Source organism: Doryrhamphus excisus, chromosome 8 (assembly GCF_030265055.1).
Source record: "Doryrhamphus excisus isolate RoL2022-K1 chromosome 8, RoL_Dexc_1.0, whole genome shotgun sequence".
Classification (NCBI taxonomy): domain Eukaryota; kingdom Metazoa; phylum Chordata; class Actinopteri; order Syngnathiformes; family Syngnathidae; genus Doryrhamphus; species Doryrhamphus excisus.
In genome coordinates, this window is record NC_080473.1 from 13,359,610 (window position 1) to 13,377,048 (window position 17,439).

Here is a 17,439-nt window from a genome sequence, read left to right on the forward strand (position 1 = left end):
GTGGGTAAATAAATAAATAAATAAATAAATAAATAAATGAATAAAATAAATGAATAAATAAATTAAAAATAAAAAAACAAAAAAATTAAAAAAAGACAAAAGAAAACGGGGTACCCATTATGTCACTGTATGGTCATATCACCTCGTACTTCAGTATGTGACAAAAATTAAAAATTAAAAAAAAATTAACAAAATAAATATATTAGGAAAGCAGGAAGTGAACAAATGTAACAGTTACTGATTGTCAAAGTACCAGTACACTTCGGTACGTGACAAAAATAGAATTAAAAAAACAAACAAAAAAAACAAATAAAAATAAAATAAATAAAAAATAAAAACTATGTCATTGTATGGTCATATCACGTCATACTTCGGTACGTGACGTAAATAAATAAATAAAAACAAAATAAATGAAAAATATAATAAATAAATATATAAAACTTAAACTATATTAGGAAAGCAGGAAGTGAACAAATGTAACAATTACTGATTGTGAAAGTACCAGATGGAGGGGCAGGATTTAATAAGCTTTGCTTCTTCCTACTCCTTTTGGACATGTGGAACTGGGAACTGATTATGGGATGCACTCAATTGTAATCTGATGCATGTTCAAATGAAATAAAACCATTACCATTACTTTCAATTTCATTCTTTATGTTATTTTCTACCTCTTTGGACCGATCTTCTTCACCCTTCTCACTGTCATCTACTCCCTTACCATTGTGGTCCGCAGGTCATTTTTCTTTGCTGATTAGCTAAACACTTGATGTCCCTTTTTCTGCATCCAGGAATTTGTGATGGAACCTTGAAAGAAATGAGGTGTCTCTTGGTTCTGCTTGTCTTGTGATAGAAGCTCAGCATGGACTTGGTCTTTCCTCCATCATATAGTCGAGAATACATCCTCAGGATCTTCCCTATGGGCAGTAGAAGCCATCATCGCTGGCTTGTTGTCATACCAAGTCTCTCACTGCTGTTCCCCTGCCTTCTCTTTCTATAATCGATTGTCATCAGGCAACCGACATGGCTTTGGGACATGTTTTTTTTTTTTTTTTTTTTTTTACTGGTAGGCCCTTGGTGAGCAATTCCCAACCCAGGAGGTTAATTGATGTGAAATAGCGGTCGGATCACAGGCGACTTCCTGTGGGAACAGTTTCAACCATACACAGGACAGCTGCTGTCTCAATTCCAAACCTTTGATCAGCAATATATAAGTACATCCTTCCCTTGGTATGTACCCGGCATCAGACCATTTGGAGAAGCAAGGATAAATGCCTTAAAAGTCTGTAGGGTATGGCTTGCCTGGAACAAACTGCCTGAAGGGACGGCACCCTGTGAAAGGGCTCATTTCTTCATCAATGCAGACTTTTCCTGGTTGAGGCAGGCTAAGGCACCTTATGCTTTACTCTTTCCGGAAAAGGCCAGACTCTCCAAAGAATATCTTTCATGTTTCTTTCCTCTTGTTACTGGTAATTTGGTTTGGATGGCCCAAAAGTGGGGAGGTGCAAAGCAGATGCTGCTACGTAATAGCACTTTGTAAATGAATGTAGCTATCTGGGCTGCACGGTGGATGAGTGGTTAGCGCGCAGGGTTCAATTCCACCCTCGGCCATCTCTGTGTGGAGTTTGCATGTTCTCCCTGTGCATGCGTGGGTTTTCTCCGGGTACTCCGGTTTCCTCCCACATTCCAAAAACATGCTAGGTTAATTAGCGACTCCAAATTGTCCATAGGTATGAATGTGAGTGTGAATGGTTGTTTGTCTATATGTGCCCTGTGATTGGCTGGCCACCAGTCCAGGGTGTACCTTGCCTTTCGCCCGAAGACAGCTGGGATAGGCTCCAGCACCCCGCAACCTTCGTGAGGATAAGCGGTAGAACATGAATGAATTATATGATTGGTGGGCCGCACGGCAGTCGAGTGGTTAACGCACAGGCCTCACAGCTAGGAGACCCGAGTTCAATTCCACCCTCGGCCATCTCTGTGGGAGTTTGCATGTTCTCCTCGTGCATGCGTGGGTTTTCTCCGGGTACTCCGGTTTCCTCCCACATTCCAAAAACATGCTAGGTTAATTGGCGACTCCAAATTGTCCATAGGTATGAATGTGAGTGTGAATGGTTGTTTGTCTATATGTGCCCTGTGATTGGCTGGCCACCAGGGTGTACCTTGCTTCTCACCCGAAGACAGCTGGGATAGGCTCCAGCACCCCCTGCGACCCTCGTGAGGAAGAAGAGGTAGAAAATTAATGAATGAATGAATGAATAATTAACCTAGCATGTTTTTGGAATGTGGGAGGAAACCGGAGTACCCGGAGAAAACCCATGCATGCACGGGGAGAACATGCAAACTCCACACAGAGATGGCCGAGGATGGAATTGAACCCTGCTCTCCTAGCTGTGAGTTCTGCGCGCTAACCACTCGACCACCGTGCAGCCTTACCTATTTTCATTTATTAATCCATTTACTTCTGTCACCATCTGCTCCAAAAGTCGAGGTGATGCTTTTTTCTTCCCAGGTTCAGAACAGTGTGGTGCATTCACTGCTTCATTACGGAGTGGAAATTGTAAGGAATATAGTGTTCTGTGATTATTGTACCTCAGGAAGATGTGGTACCATAGCAACCAATCTTAGTCATCCCGCTTTTGATTGTCACGCACTCACACACAACCATGCTTGTTATTGTCACTATTTACAGCACAGAGTCACATTTTGGGATGGCATGTACTACTACTATGTAGTAATAGTACTACATAGTATGTTAAGACATAGTTAATGCAGTCAACTTAAAGCAAAAAAGAAACAATTCCTGATATGATATTTCACTTGTTGTCAAAGGCGGCTTTGTCGCTGCAGTCTCCGGCGCTATTTTGTTCCGAGCGGCTTTCTTCAACTTCAGTTTCTTCATCTCGCAATCTTTAATGGCTTTACCATTTCGTCTCTTATCACCCCCCATACACACACACCCCCATTTTCTATATATGTGTGTCACTTCTACTGCATCCTATTGTGTAAGCTGTGACACCCATTAGCTTTTTAACCCAGGTCGTCATTTCCAGAGGTTTCACCGACTGGCAGGGTTGCCCCCCCTAACCCCCCCCAACCCAGACCTTTAACTTGTCATTATCAGTTTTGCCATCTTTCTATCCTGATCTTACCAACTTTATTTTCACTCTCTGTCCTGTTTTTGTCGCTTTCACTGCCCACCTTTGACATAGACAGCAATGGCTAATGAAGGAAGGAAGTGTGTGTATGTGTGTGTGTGTGTCAGGAAGGAAGCAGATCTCTTAGACAGGGTGCTCCTTCACAAACACAAAAACATCACTTCATACTTTTCATGTATGTTGATTCTTTTATTTTTGTAAATTCTAATGTGTTGATGGAATCTTCTGTTAGAAACAAACATTGAAGCTCGGAACTACTTTCGCCCCAAACATTTTTACGGCATCCATTTCACTTAAGCGTTAATCGGCTTTTTAGGGTTTGCAAATTGGTCTACACACTCGATTAGCACAATTTTAAAAACAAAGTAACTGAACTGCTTTTACAAACAGACAAATGTAGACCAACTGCATTCCCAACTGCTACTGACCAATTGGCCTTTTAGCTGACAGCCCCGAGGCTTGGAGTCTATTTCACAATACAACGTCATGCACTCGTGTAGAAATGCATCGTTTCAATATTTTATTTTATTATATAACACAATTAATGAAATCAATACAAGAAAAACTTTAAATTTAAATATGGGTCCTCCTGCACGAATGCATTCTTGAAATCTGCTGTTGAGATTCCACATTGACTGCCCCAACCTCTCAACTGGGATAATGTGAATTTCATCCTGAATTCTCAATTTTAACTCTTGGTCGAGTCCTAAGTTGTAAAAATGTCGGAACTCCCAGCTGTGAAACATTTTTATTAAACATTTTTATGGCTGACGCACGCTGATGTCCGTTCCACTGATCCATGCTTACTAAAATGGCGGAGTGTTTACTTGCTCAATGTCACTGCTGCCACTTGCTCATGTCTGCCAATACGCACTTCAAAAATTCCAGTTTTCACCCTCTATATACTATATTTGGTTGTAAAGATGACAATATGGTGTCTGAAAATGTATTTTGAAGATCATAAACAGGTTCTTTTATGCCATAAAAAGCAATCCTATTTTGCAGAAATTCACTGTCTGGAACCAATTAATGGTGATAAACGAAGGATTACAGTACAGTAACAGAAAATAAGACATATAAGACATGAATAAAAAAATGTTAGCATTGTTGTGTTTTTCTGCACTTTGATAAAGGAGGGATAACTGTATACAGTAACCTGTTGCCACGGTAACATTACTTAGTGTAGAACACTACCTATCACGTCTTTCATGTTGTATTTCAAAATATTTGTATTTGCGTTCATTTAGCTATTTTCATGCTAAATGAAAATTTTACAATACATAAAATTAGCTTAAAGGGGACCTATTGTGCATTTTCCACTTTTCTGACGTGACATTCCCATGTTAAACGATGCCAAAGTTTCGGATAATGAGGTTTACATATTAGGAAGTGAGCCCTGAAAGAAGTTTGGAATGGCTCAAAATGCTCGGTTTCAAAAGGCGTGGTAAAACTGACCCTTTGTGATGTCACACAGGGCGGACTTCCTTATATGGTTTATAGTTAGTAAGCATTTTGGCCGTGTGACCAATCACAGCGGAGTGAATAATTCCGTGTGTGGAATAAATTAGAACAGACCATTTTGGCAGGAAACACAAACCAAAGTAAATAAAGCTGGAGTAGGTGCAGATTCTGCAAAATCTAAAATGTTTTCTGTGTGGGTTATTGTGTGTAGCTGCTCTATAGGAGACCACAACTCAATACAAAGGGGTCGAAAAATTAGCATATTCGGTCCCCTTTAAATATGCAACCTTGAGTGAATTCGAACCGTGAAGTGGTGACAACTGTACACCCTGGACCGGTCGCCAGCCAATCACAGGGCACATATAGACAAACAACCATTCACACTCACATTCATACCTATGGACAATTTGGAGTGGCCAATTAACCTAGCATGTTTTTGGAATGTGGGAGGAAACCGGAGTACCCGGAGAAAACCCACGCATGCACGGGGAGAACATGCAAACTCCACACAGAGATGGCCGAGGGTGGAATTGAACCCTGGTCTCCTAGCTGTGAGGTCTGCACGCTAATCACTTGACCGCCATGCCGCCCCATTTTAAAAACTTGATAATGTTAATTTATTTGCAACAAAGAAGACTCTTCTTGCTTGTTTTCAGTCATCTAAATGTACATAAGAGTGTGGGCATGTATTTCTACCATAAGTTAAGAAGTACAAGGTACCAGCTTTTCCATGACCCTGAACAGAATAAGTACTTCAGAAAATGTTTGTATAAGAAAAAGATGTATTTGCTTAATCCAAGGCCTGTGATTGACAGTCCTCAGAGCCAAACCTGACTCGGACCAGGTTGACTTCATGGTCCCTAACCTCGGAGCAGTCATATTAAATTACACATCCAGCTGAGCGTATACTGTAAATATACAGTATCCAGTGTGTGGTGTGTAGCTGTAACGTTCCCCTTGGCAATGTCTTAATTATTCCTCCAAAAACTTTATTTAAACCTGATTGCAATGCAGTTGTGCTCAAACAAGCCACCATTCATGATTATATTATAATGTGATTTTTAGGTCAAGTATGTTTACAATCTTCGCTTTTTCCCCCAAAGAATGAACTAAGTTCAGTAAAGTCTCAGACTTGACTAAACCCTGGACCGGTGAACAGTCAATCACAGGAACACCCAGAGACAGGCATCCAAACTAATTATTCTTGAGAAAATGTTTTTTTTTTTTTTTTACATGTCTGGAACAGAATAATTGGATTTTCATTCATTTCTATGGGAAAAATTGCAATGGTTTGCATACAATTCAGTTTTCAGCCAACCTTTGGAAACCAATTAATAACAAAGGTGAGGTACTGCTGTACTGTAATTCAAAGACGGTTTCATCTGAGTTTCATTTGAGTTGCAAGTGGTGGCGGTGGTATGCAAATGAGGATGGAGCTTAGGGCAAGGTGAAAAAATCAGGCTGGCACAGATGGTTTTTGATTAATTCCGATGTCAGACACATCAATAAAATATAAGATTAAGAAAGATATGCTGACATATGACCAGTCCAGGGTGTAATGGTAATGGTAATGGTTTTATTTCATTTGAACATGCATCAGATTACAATTGAGTGCATCCCATAATCAGTTCCCAGTTCCACATGTCCAAAAGGAGTAGGAAGAAGCAAAGCTTATTAAATCCTACCCCTCCATCTGGTATTTTTACAATAAGTAACTGTTACATTTGTTCACTTCCTGCTTTCCTAATATAGTTTAAGTTTTATATATATATATATATATTTTTTTTTATTATTTTTTTTGTCACGTACCGAAGTATGAGGTGATATGACCATACAATGACATAATTTTTATTTTTTATTTATTTTATTTTTATTTATTTTTTTGGTTTTTTATTTTTTTAATTTTATTTTGTCACGTACCGAAGTATGAGGTGATATGACCATACAATTACATAATTTTTATTTTTTATTTATTTTTATTTATTTTTTTGGTTTTTAATTTTTTTAATTTTATTTTGTCACGTACCGAAGTGTACTGGTACTTTGACAATCAGTAACTGTTACATTTTTTCACTTCCTGCTTTCCTAATATATTTATTTTTTATTTGTTATTTTTTTAATTTTTAATTTTTAATTTTTAATTTTTAATTTTTAATTTTTAATTTTTAATTTTTAATTTTTAATTTTTAATTTTTAATTTTTAATTTTTAATTTTTAATTTTTAATTTTTAATTTTTAATTTTTAATTTTTGTCACATACTGTGTTTTGTCTTATTGCTTGGCAATAAAGGCCATGCTTTTGCTGTCGACTGTTGTTGTTGATGTCTGAGCGTACCTTGCTGATTGCAGAAACCGCTGCTTGGACTTCAGTGCTCAATGATTTCCTTTCCATTTTCAACTTCTGTGCTTCAGCGAATGCTGTTGTAGGTTTGCGCTGCTTTGACTTGAGAGCAGTTCTGTTAGGTTATAGAGATGATCAATACAGACAATGCAACTCAGTGTTAAAGGTTTATCTGATTACATACGTACGTGCGTACGTATGTGGAGGGTGTGTCATTGTTACTTTCCTGTTGTTGTTTTGCTACTTGTCTGGAAATAGTTTGCAACGATAAGGTAAAGTCATTTTCACTTCACTCCGCTGCATGTTGTATACATCCATCCATATTCATATTCTATGCCGCTTATATTATCCTTGTGTAGGATACAGCATTGTGATATTATTTTCATTAAACACAATGCACTTAATGGGATGCAATTATTTCACATATGTCTTCCTACTGTGTGTGATTGTGTGTGTGTGTCTAGTATGGAGGGTGGGAGGGAGGGGCTTTCTTAGTAATTGTTTTTCCTTTTAATTGTGGTAATTGCTTTTAATTCTGTAAAGCACTTTATGTTGCATGTCTTTGCAGGAAAAGTGCTCTACAAATAAAGTTGATTTGATTTCATAACTCCAAAAACGCTGCACGGCGTCTATATGTGCCATGTGATTGGATGGCGACTGGTGGCCAGCCAATCACAGGGCACATATAGACAAACAACCATTCACACTCACATTCATACCTATAGACTAATTGGAGTCGCCAATTAACCTTTTTTGGAATGTGGGAGGAAACCGGAGTACCCAGAGAAAACCCACACATGCACAGAGAGAACATGCAAACCCCACACAGAGATGGTCGAGGGTGGAATCGAACCCTGGTATCCTAGCTGTGAGGTCTGTGCGCTAACCACTCGTCCGCCGTGCCACCGGGAAGAGCTCATGTTCTCAAAAATATGCAAGTTGAATGGTTTTGTCTAGTATATGTGTCCTGCCATTGGCTGGCTAAGCCCCCCCCCCCCCCCCCCCCCCCCCGAGCCCCCCAACAACACCACCACCAATCCATCTTCATTTGCCCCTTTAAACACACTTACTCAAGACTTTGAGCGGTTCATTTGAAGAGAGTATTGATCCCAAGTTTTCCATTAAAGTGGTTATGGGGGATGGTGGGGGGTGGGGGTGGGGGGTTACGTGTTGCTGCTAAAATGCAATCAACACATAAGCCCACCTTGCGCTCGCTTACTCCACTGCAGCCCCCCTAACTACAGTGCAATGGAGCGTAATTAGCTTTTACGTGGAAAAGAGTGAATAACCTTGGTGTGCTGTCCGTGTGGGGGTGAGCAAGGTGTGAATAAGCATCTGTGTGATTGGTCAACATGTCATATCACCAATTGGCCGCAATGCAATTATGCCAGTGAGTGACATACGCAAAAACAATGATTGAAAGTGCATATGTACAAACATATGTGTGTGTTTTTGTGTGTGTGTGTGCTTTTGTGTGTGTGTGTGTGTGTGTGTGTGTGCTCCAATAAAGCAGTGGCATGATTGAAAGCTCTAAATGGTGAAGGTGCACTCAGGGGAAAAGGGCTAATCTACATAATGGTGGTGATATATTAACAGCCGCCTGACACACACACACACACACACACACATACACACATACACACATACACACACACACTAATTCACTCTCTCACTATCTTTAGAACAATCAGTTCTTTTCCCTGTAAAAATCATACTATGATTCAAAATGCTATTTTATCTTACTGCTAAAAAATAAAATAAAAATGAAATAATGACAGACTGTGATTGGCTGGCGACCAGTCCAGGGTGTACCCCGCCTCTCGCCCGATGACAGCTGGGATAGGCTCCAGCACCCCCGCGACCCTTGTGAGGAAAAAGCGGTAGAAAATGAATGAATGAAATAATGACAGACTGTTTTCATGTTTTTGTGTAATAATATTAACTACAGGTCGAGTGGTTAGCACGCAGACCTCACAGCTAGGAGACCAGGGTTCAGTTTTTGTAATAAAAAAAAAGTCTGGAAAGCACATGGTTAGAGCTCACATAGTAGTTGGTTAATATTCTGCACTATACGTTTGTAATGTATTGTATGTTTTTATCCACCTATTGTGTTGCTGTGTGTAGTTGTTTTGACCCCGGGAGTAGGAATTGTGTGTGACGCGATGACGCTCCTCGATTCGTAGCTAATGACAGGAAACAATGGTCTTTGAATGATAATATTGCTTGATAATTAATAACACGATTATCGACCAGCACATTGATATGTTTCAAATTTATCAAATTTACTTCCTGTTTCCCAGAGTCCTTTGCTGTACAGTTTTTGTAAAAAAAAAAAAAAAGTCTGGAAAGCACTTGGTTAGAGCTCACATAGTAGTTGGTTAATATTCTGCATTATACGTTTGTAGTGTATTGTATGTTTTTATCCACCTATTGTGTTGCTGTGTGTGTGTGTGTAGTTGTTTTGACACCGGGAGTAGGAATTGTGTGTGATGCGATGACGCGCCTCGATTCGTTGCTAACGACAGGACACAATGGTGACACAATGAAATGATAATCTTAATGATAATTGTTTAGTCAAAATTGCCAAATATTGGTTGATAATTAATAACCCGATTATCGACCAGCACATTGATATGTTTCAAATTTATCAAATTTACTTCCTGTTTCCCAGAGTCCTTTGCTGTACAGTTTTTTGTAAAAAAAAAAAAGTCTGGAAAGCACATTGTTAGAGCTCACATAGTAGTTGGTTAATATTCTGCATTATACGTTTGTAGTGTATTGTATGTTTTTATCCACCTATTGTATTGCTGTGTGTGTAGTTTTGACACCGGGAGTAGGAATTGTGTGTGATGCGATGACGCTCCTCGATTCGTAGCTAACGACAGGACACAATGGTCTTTGAATGATAATCTTAATGATAATTGTTTAGTCAAAATTGCCAAATATCGGTTGATAATTAATAGCACAATTATCGACCAGCACATTGATATGTTTCAAATTTATCAAATTTACTTCCTGTTTCCCAGACTCCTTTGCTGTACACTTTTTGTAAAAAAAAAAAAAAAAGTCTGGAAAGCACATGGTTAGAGCTCACATAGTAGTTGGTTAATATTCTGCATTATACGTTTGTAGTGTATTGTATGTTTTTATCCACCTATTGTGTTGCTGTGTGTGTGTGTGTAGTTGTTTTGACACCGGGAGTAGGAATTGTGTGTGATGCGATGAAGCGCCTCAATTCGTTGCTAACGACGGGACACAATGGTGACACAATGAAATGATAATCTTAATGATAATTGTTTAGTCAAAATTGCCAAATATTGGTTGATAATTAATAACCCGATTATCGACCAGCACATTGATATGTTTCAAATTTATCAAATTTACTTCCTGTTTCCCAGAGTCCTTTGCTGTACAGTTTTTGTAAAAAAAAAAAAAAAGTCTGGAAAGTACATGGTTAGAGCTCACATAGTAGTTGATTAATATTCTGCATTATACGTTTGTAGTGTATTGTATGTTTTTTTCCACCTATTGTGCAGTAAACTGCAGTTTATCATTTAAACTTTGATGTCTCGCATTATTTTTATTTTTGTTTGAAATATTAGAGAGAAAAACATTTTTTGGACATAATTGGTACTGGACATGATAAAGAGTTTTAAAGTAATATTGAAAAGGCTTCATTTCAGTTTCTCCCATGATTAGAAAATGGACAGGAAGTATTTTCATAGATCTTTTGCATGATTTTGTTGCCATGGTGCATGCGAGTGATTTTGTTTTGAATACTGCTGGCATAAACAGCAAGAAAGTGAAACAAGGCGAAGGTTAATAGAGGCGGTAAGACCCTGAGGATGAGCAGAACGAGTGGGGTGGGAGGAGAGAAGAGGAGGAGGAGAGAAGAGGAGGAGGGACCATGTTCACTTTGGGCTGTGTGCGTCGCAGCTCTCGGTGTCAGTGCACCAGCGTGTGTCTCAGCCGGTGCTGTGTGTGCATCGCCGCTTCGCCGTGCGCGCCGATGTGTGTGTGACTCCAGCGCTCTCTCTGTGCGTACGACAGGTGGAGATGACATGACCGCTTTGGAGAGGAAGGAAGGAAAGGACCTGTAAGGGGGCTCAACACACATACCTTTTTTTTTACCACGCGTTCTCCTGCACACACGGTTCAATTCCAGCAGGTTTTAGATATTTCTGAGCGAGTTTAGCACCTGAACTCTTAACTCAAAAACAAAAACATCTCCTAACATGTCTTTTTTTTTTTATTTTTATTTTTTTAATACGCCTGCAGACGCGGTCAGCAAGTCTTGCTGCATCCTGAGGAGAGTTCACTTCCTGGCCTGACAAGCAGACAGTCCACCACGTCCGAACAAGTCCAGGTAAGACCTGTCTCGCCTCGTTTCCATATGCTGTCAAAGCAGGAACTGAAACAGGATGCTGCACGCTTATTTTCATCACTCTTATCCACTCTGACACAACCCAAACGTGGCTTGTGAAACTCTTTTATGCAAACCATATCAATGTCACACATTCATGTTTACGGAGCGATAAACTTTTCTTTTTTCCCAGGCGAGGTAAGTCAAAGCTCCTGTTGCTGCAGTCATTTCGCTTCCTCTTGATTGAGTGTGTGTGATTCCTCTCACTCGCCCTGGGGAACTGCTCCTGTTGTGTACTACACGGGTGCAGATAGTCATCATAAAACCTAAAACGCTCCTCAAGATGAGAGGAAATTAAACCCAGTGTCAGTTTAGTTTGAGTGGCGGCTAAATGCTTGCAGTATCATTTCTATTAATTTGATCTAACTGTGTTTTATTTAAACCTCAAGAGGAATACAACCAAGGTAATTTTTTTAAACGTTTTTTTAAACGAGCAGAGGCATTCAATTTAAAATGACCTCTTTTTGTCCTCGTCAGGTACACATTGACGCACACACACATATATACTTATAGGTTATCACATGGTTTGTCTGGTATCAGGACAGGTATCATGCCCCCCAAGTGTCAGTATCAGCCCGAGACCGAACTTATCTTATTATTTTATCTTATTATCACGTACTATTTAGTCATGAGCTTATTATCACGTACTATTTAATCAAAAGACCATTTTGTTTTTCCAGAAAATTTTCAGTTTATTACATGTATTATATCTAAACAGTGTAAACTGTGTTCACGCTCGTGTGCTGTTCTCTGATTGGTTGTTTCACTGGCACGATACAGTATCATTTCGGCCTTTTCCCGTATCATCCATGGGCGGTTTCTAGGGTACATTTAATACTTTACATTTTACTAATTTACATTTAGTACTTTAATACAATTAATACTGTAGTATGTGACAATTATAGGTTATCACATGGTTTGTCTGGTATCAGGCCAGGTATGATACTGGTCCTGATACCAGACAAACCTTTTCCCGTATCATTCATGGGCGGTTTCTAGGGTACAGGGCCAATTAATACTGTAGTATGTGATAATAAGATCATCACATGGTTTGTCTGGTATCAGGCCCAGTATCATACCTGGCCTGATACCAGACAAACCATGTGATAACCTATAAGTATCAGCGTGTGCAACAAGTGTGTGCTTGCATCTGCATTTCAAATTAAAAGCTATAATGAAAGTGAAAGAACGCTTTGATTGGCTGCCAGTGTCAGCATGTTTCCCTCGGATCCAATTACCTGTGCGGATACACACGTTGAAATTCAGGCACATGTGCACACACACACACACACACACACAAGAGAAAATATGAGAGTGCTTACTTTCCTGTGTTTCTTCTACTATTGCTGCTGCAACATTTCTCTTTAATTTAGTGTATTTACTTAACCTTTATTTATGCAGTCACTAACTTGTGTGTGTGTGTGTTCATGTTGAGGCATGTGTGTAATGTTGCCATCTCTGTTTACTGTGCTGTTGTGAGTCAGGCCTCCGCATACGTACATCCGTAGTCAGGCTATGACGCTGAAAACCTTGTTTAACAGCATTCCGGGTTTGCCTCATTGCTAAGGTGTCGCCATGACTTGGAATCTTTTGGAAGCGCCAGCTGCTCGGAGTGCTGCGCCACCTTCTGGTGTCGCCGTGGTGTCACTTCAAATTTCATTCATTCATTCATTCATTTTCTACCGTTTTTTTTCTCATGAGGGTCTATCCCAGCGGAGCCTATCCCAGCGGGGTACACCCCGGACTGGTCGCCAGCCAATCACAGGGCACATATAGACAAACAACCATTCACACTCACATTCATACATATGGACAATTTGGAGTTGCTAATTAACCTAGCATGTTTTTGGAATGTGGGAGGAAACCGGAGTACCCGGAGAAAACCCACGCATGCACGGGGAGAACATGCAAACGCCACACAGAGATGGCCGAGGGTGGAATTGAACCCTGGTCTCCTAGCTGTAAGGTCTGCACACTAACCACTCGACCGCCGTGCCGCCCACTTTAAATTTCAGTTGATTATAATGACAAAAGATGTACTCCGTGACTGTGGATCAATGTTGTGCCGGTGCATGTTAAGGTTTATGTTTATGTACACGTTGGCTCGTACATTAGAACCATTGAGGCAGCAAAAGCAGCAGGTTAATCTCTTCTCAGCTCTCTGCAGAACAGATGTGGGGATTAATTTTTTCAGGGAATCATGGAGCTCTTAACATGCATGTGTGCGAGATGCGAGTCGCCAGACTAAAATTCAATAAGACAAATATTCGTGTGTAGTCTGGCGTTGAAATTATGGATCGCTTGTTGATTTGTATCTAATAGCAATTTCATATAAATCAAGCACAACAGTCGATATTGCGAACCGTTTCAAGTGAGACGTGAAATGTTTACCATCCGAGCGAGCCAACGATCAAATGGGCATCACTCCTTGAATGCTCTATTATCAAGACACGGTGGTGAAGTGGAGAGGCAGCATACTGGCAAACCAATATGCTTTCTAATGCGTATACTACGTACATGAAATAGACATATATAGTACATACATGTGAGTGTGAATGGTTGTTTGTCTATATGTGCCCTGTGATTGGCTGGCCACCAGTCCACGGTGTACCACTCTTACCCGAAGACAGCTGGGATAGGCTCCAGCACCCCCAGCGACCCTCGTGAGGATAAGCGGTACAAAATGAATGAATAAATGAATGACAGGAAAATTATGCAAATTTTTAACTTCCACCCAACTGGAGAGGATTTTCTTTTGTACTTAAAATACAGGAAACAATCCAAACAGGAGTATATATGTAGTATTATATTGTTATTTTACTACTATATTGGGTAATAGGAGTGTAAATGTGACTATAGGGGTGTTGTTTTATGTATGGAGGGCTCTAATCATGTTTAAAAAAAGCATATTTAGTACGTATGTGCCTCTGTATCTCTGTGTATACCTTTTTTTAATTAAAAATTAATAATGATTAATGAAGTGGTTAGCGTGCAGACCTCACAGCTAGGAGACCCAAGTTTGATTCCACCCTCGGCCATCTCTGTGTGGAGTTTGCATGTTCTCCCCGTGCATGCGTGGGTTTTCTCCGGGTACTCCGGTTTCCTCCCACATTCCAAAAACATGCTAGGTTAATTAGCGACTCCAAATTGTCCATAGGTATGAATGTGAGTGTGAATGGTTGTTTGTCTATATGTGCCCTGTGATTGGTCTGTGCTAAGTGCTAGCAAAAAACAGTTTTGCTCTGATCAACACATCAGAGGACTGACAAATTCTGCAAAATTCTGTTATTGTCGGTCGCTTAGTTAGCCTTGTGATGCAATACTGAAATCTGATTGCAGTATTTAAATGATATGGGCCAGCATTCCTGACTCTGAAGGCCCTGGGCAGATTACATTCTTATGGCAACACATAGAAGCTGGAATTTGATCAGACAAATATAATTTTATGGGAAAAATACTAACATTTAAATTTTAAATGTAGATTAGTGCTTCTGGGATTGTTTAGGCCAGCAGAAAAGGCCTTGCTGGCCCTGAGCGCACACCACTGATACAGTATATAGGCGTTGATGACAAGAGGCGAGATGTGACATGCATACGTGGGAGATACAGCAACAGGGAAATGTGCAGTTAGCTGACAGCTTCAATCGATGGCCTATTTGGAGGCAAGCTTCGCCGGAGCGTCATAAGAAGCAGAGCACAGCATTATTTTCATCACGTGTGTGTGAACCAGTTTCACTTCCTGCTTTTCATCTAAAATGTGCAGTGCGGGATTTTTCCATTCATTCATGTCTACAATGAAAAGCAAATTATTTACTTTGTGCATGTGTGGATTGTTCACACGTTTGCGCGTGTTTGCCGCAAGTTTGGTTCTTGGTCGGAAAATGGAAACGACCGAAATGTAAACGCTTCATTCAATTTCAAGGGTCACATATTGATCATTTTATTGTACAGTCAATGGCAGACATTCCTGCACATTAGCATTAGCAAACACCTCGGAATGACCATGCTGCTAAACCGGGGGTTATGATAAGTACCACTATTTCACTTGCAGGACTCGCTATGTCTTAATTAATTTGGTCCAAGCATGCACAAGGGTATTGTACATTACAAGGTTAAAGCAGTGTGGCTTTGTGCGCCGCAAGGTTCTAAACAATGACAAGAAATTTACACAAGTCGACGCCAATAGCTTCGCTTTGCCACAACCCTTGTTCAACATATTTTGATTAATAACCGCTGACAAAAGGACACCTTCACAACAACGCTGGAAGAATATATTGAATAAATATAGAATACAATAACAAATTGTAACAAATTTAGTGGTTTCACTTTCTCACAGTTAAAAAAAGTACATATATTTATGTATATATCATGCTGTTTTATGTTTGAATACGGCCTATTACGTGAAAAATATACACTTCAGACACCACCGTGATAAGTGAATTAGGATTCAATATTAATAAATGTCACTAAATACAATCATTGCGAGAGCACTGTAAATTAAAATAACAACCCTATAGTCACCTTTACACTGCTGTCTTTCTTTACACCACATTGCTCAACTGTAGCGCGCAGGCTACAGGATCACTGCATGGACATAAAGCTATTGGGGAAAAAATTAAATAAAAATTAAAAAAATTATAAATAAAGCTAGTGAGCTAACGAGTTAGCCTCCAATTCCATTCTATTCAGAACTTATGAAATGGTATAAAACAGAATGAGGAAGAACGAAGAAACCCAAAACTTACCACTTCCACACGGAATGGGAGGAGAACTTATTTTCACTCTTGTCATACATATATCTTACATACAAATATACATATATAGATATGTCTTACATGTATCATGTCTCAGCATAATAGCCCCAGGCTACTACAGAATACTACTTTGTCTTGAAGTATTTTTTGTAACTTTTGGGACAATATGTCATGGTCAACTATGGAACAAAAATCAATGAATACTTTATTTTTTTAAATTTACTTTTAATACTTTACATTTTTTTAAAACAGTGATAGAGAGAGGGAGCAATAACAAGTGGGATAGGCTCCAGCATAAACCCCTCCCCCAGAACCTAGTGTGAATAAGCACCATAGAAGATGGATGGACATACATATGGCTACGTATACATGTATATTGTACAAATGCGCGTGCACACACGTATATATTTTTTTCTGCAAAATTTTTTTGCTACCTCGATTCATTTCAAGTGTGCAATTTTTATACTTTCATCTTTGATGAATTATACTGTATATTGGGAAATATTGTCGATATAATAAGATCCCAAAAGTGTGGCTGTACAGTTAAAGTTGTTTTTGTAGCCATAACCCACATACTGCAGTATGCGGCGTTGCAGTGATTGAAAACGAATGTTTGTTTTCCACTGTTGCCTAAGCCAGTGTATAGAATTGATGTGGGTGGCCTTCCCACACTCCTTATATAAAGCATAGATGTTCCTGACTTTACCAAGGCCAAGACAGCACTGCAGAGGCAGAATGAGTAATAGAGAGTTTTTCAGCTTCAGCAAACTGAAAGTTAAAATAAAATCCATCCCAGCATTCCGGTCTACACTGTACACGATACCTTTGAGGTGTGTTTTGGGGCTATTGTCATACTGTACCATTCAATTATTTCCTCCCTTCATTGTAATGAAAGCACATTGCTGAATGTTGAATGGAGGGTGGGATAAAAGGTTGGAATAAATGCAGGGAAGTGGTTGAAAAGAACCTCGAGAGAAGTGATGTCAGTGTGTGATTTCCCTTGGGAATTGAACCAAAAGAGAGGGGTGGCTCCTTTTTTCCCGACAAACTCACTCTGCCTTTTCCAGTAGTTTAACCCACACCTGACGGTATTTACTAGATATTGTTGTTTTACTCAAAACCGCTTAAAAGAACATGTATGGCTACAAAATGCTTTGTTAATTTTCAGCCAGCTATTTGTTGTCTACTTCACTTACCGATGTTGTTTACAGCATCAACAAAGCTAACACTCCATCCCCGTCCACTTAAATGTACATCCATGCACTCAAACTCACACCTTAAATCTTCCATGGGCTGCAGGGTCAG

General features: G+C 39.5%; 1 protein-coding gene across 1 annotated transcript in view; it reads left to right on the forward strand.

Moving 5' to 3' along the window:
- The window catches only part of LOC131134457 (cGMP-dependent 3',5'-cyclic phosphodiesterase), a 201,588-nt gene that overhangs the window by 70,405 nt on the left and 113,744 nt on the right, over positions 1-17,439 (forward strand). Inside the window, 1 exon segment of the mRNA XM_058079773.1 lies at positions 11,236-11,323. Within this exon segment, the coding sequence (XP_057935756.1) occupies positions 11,236-11,323 (88 nt within the window).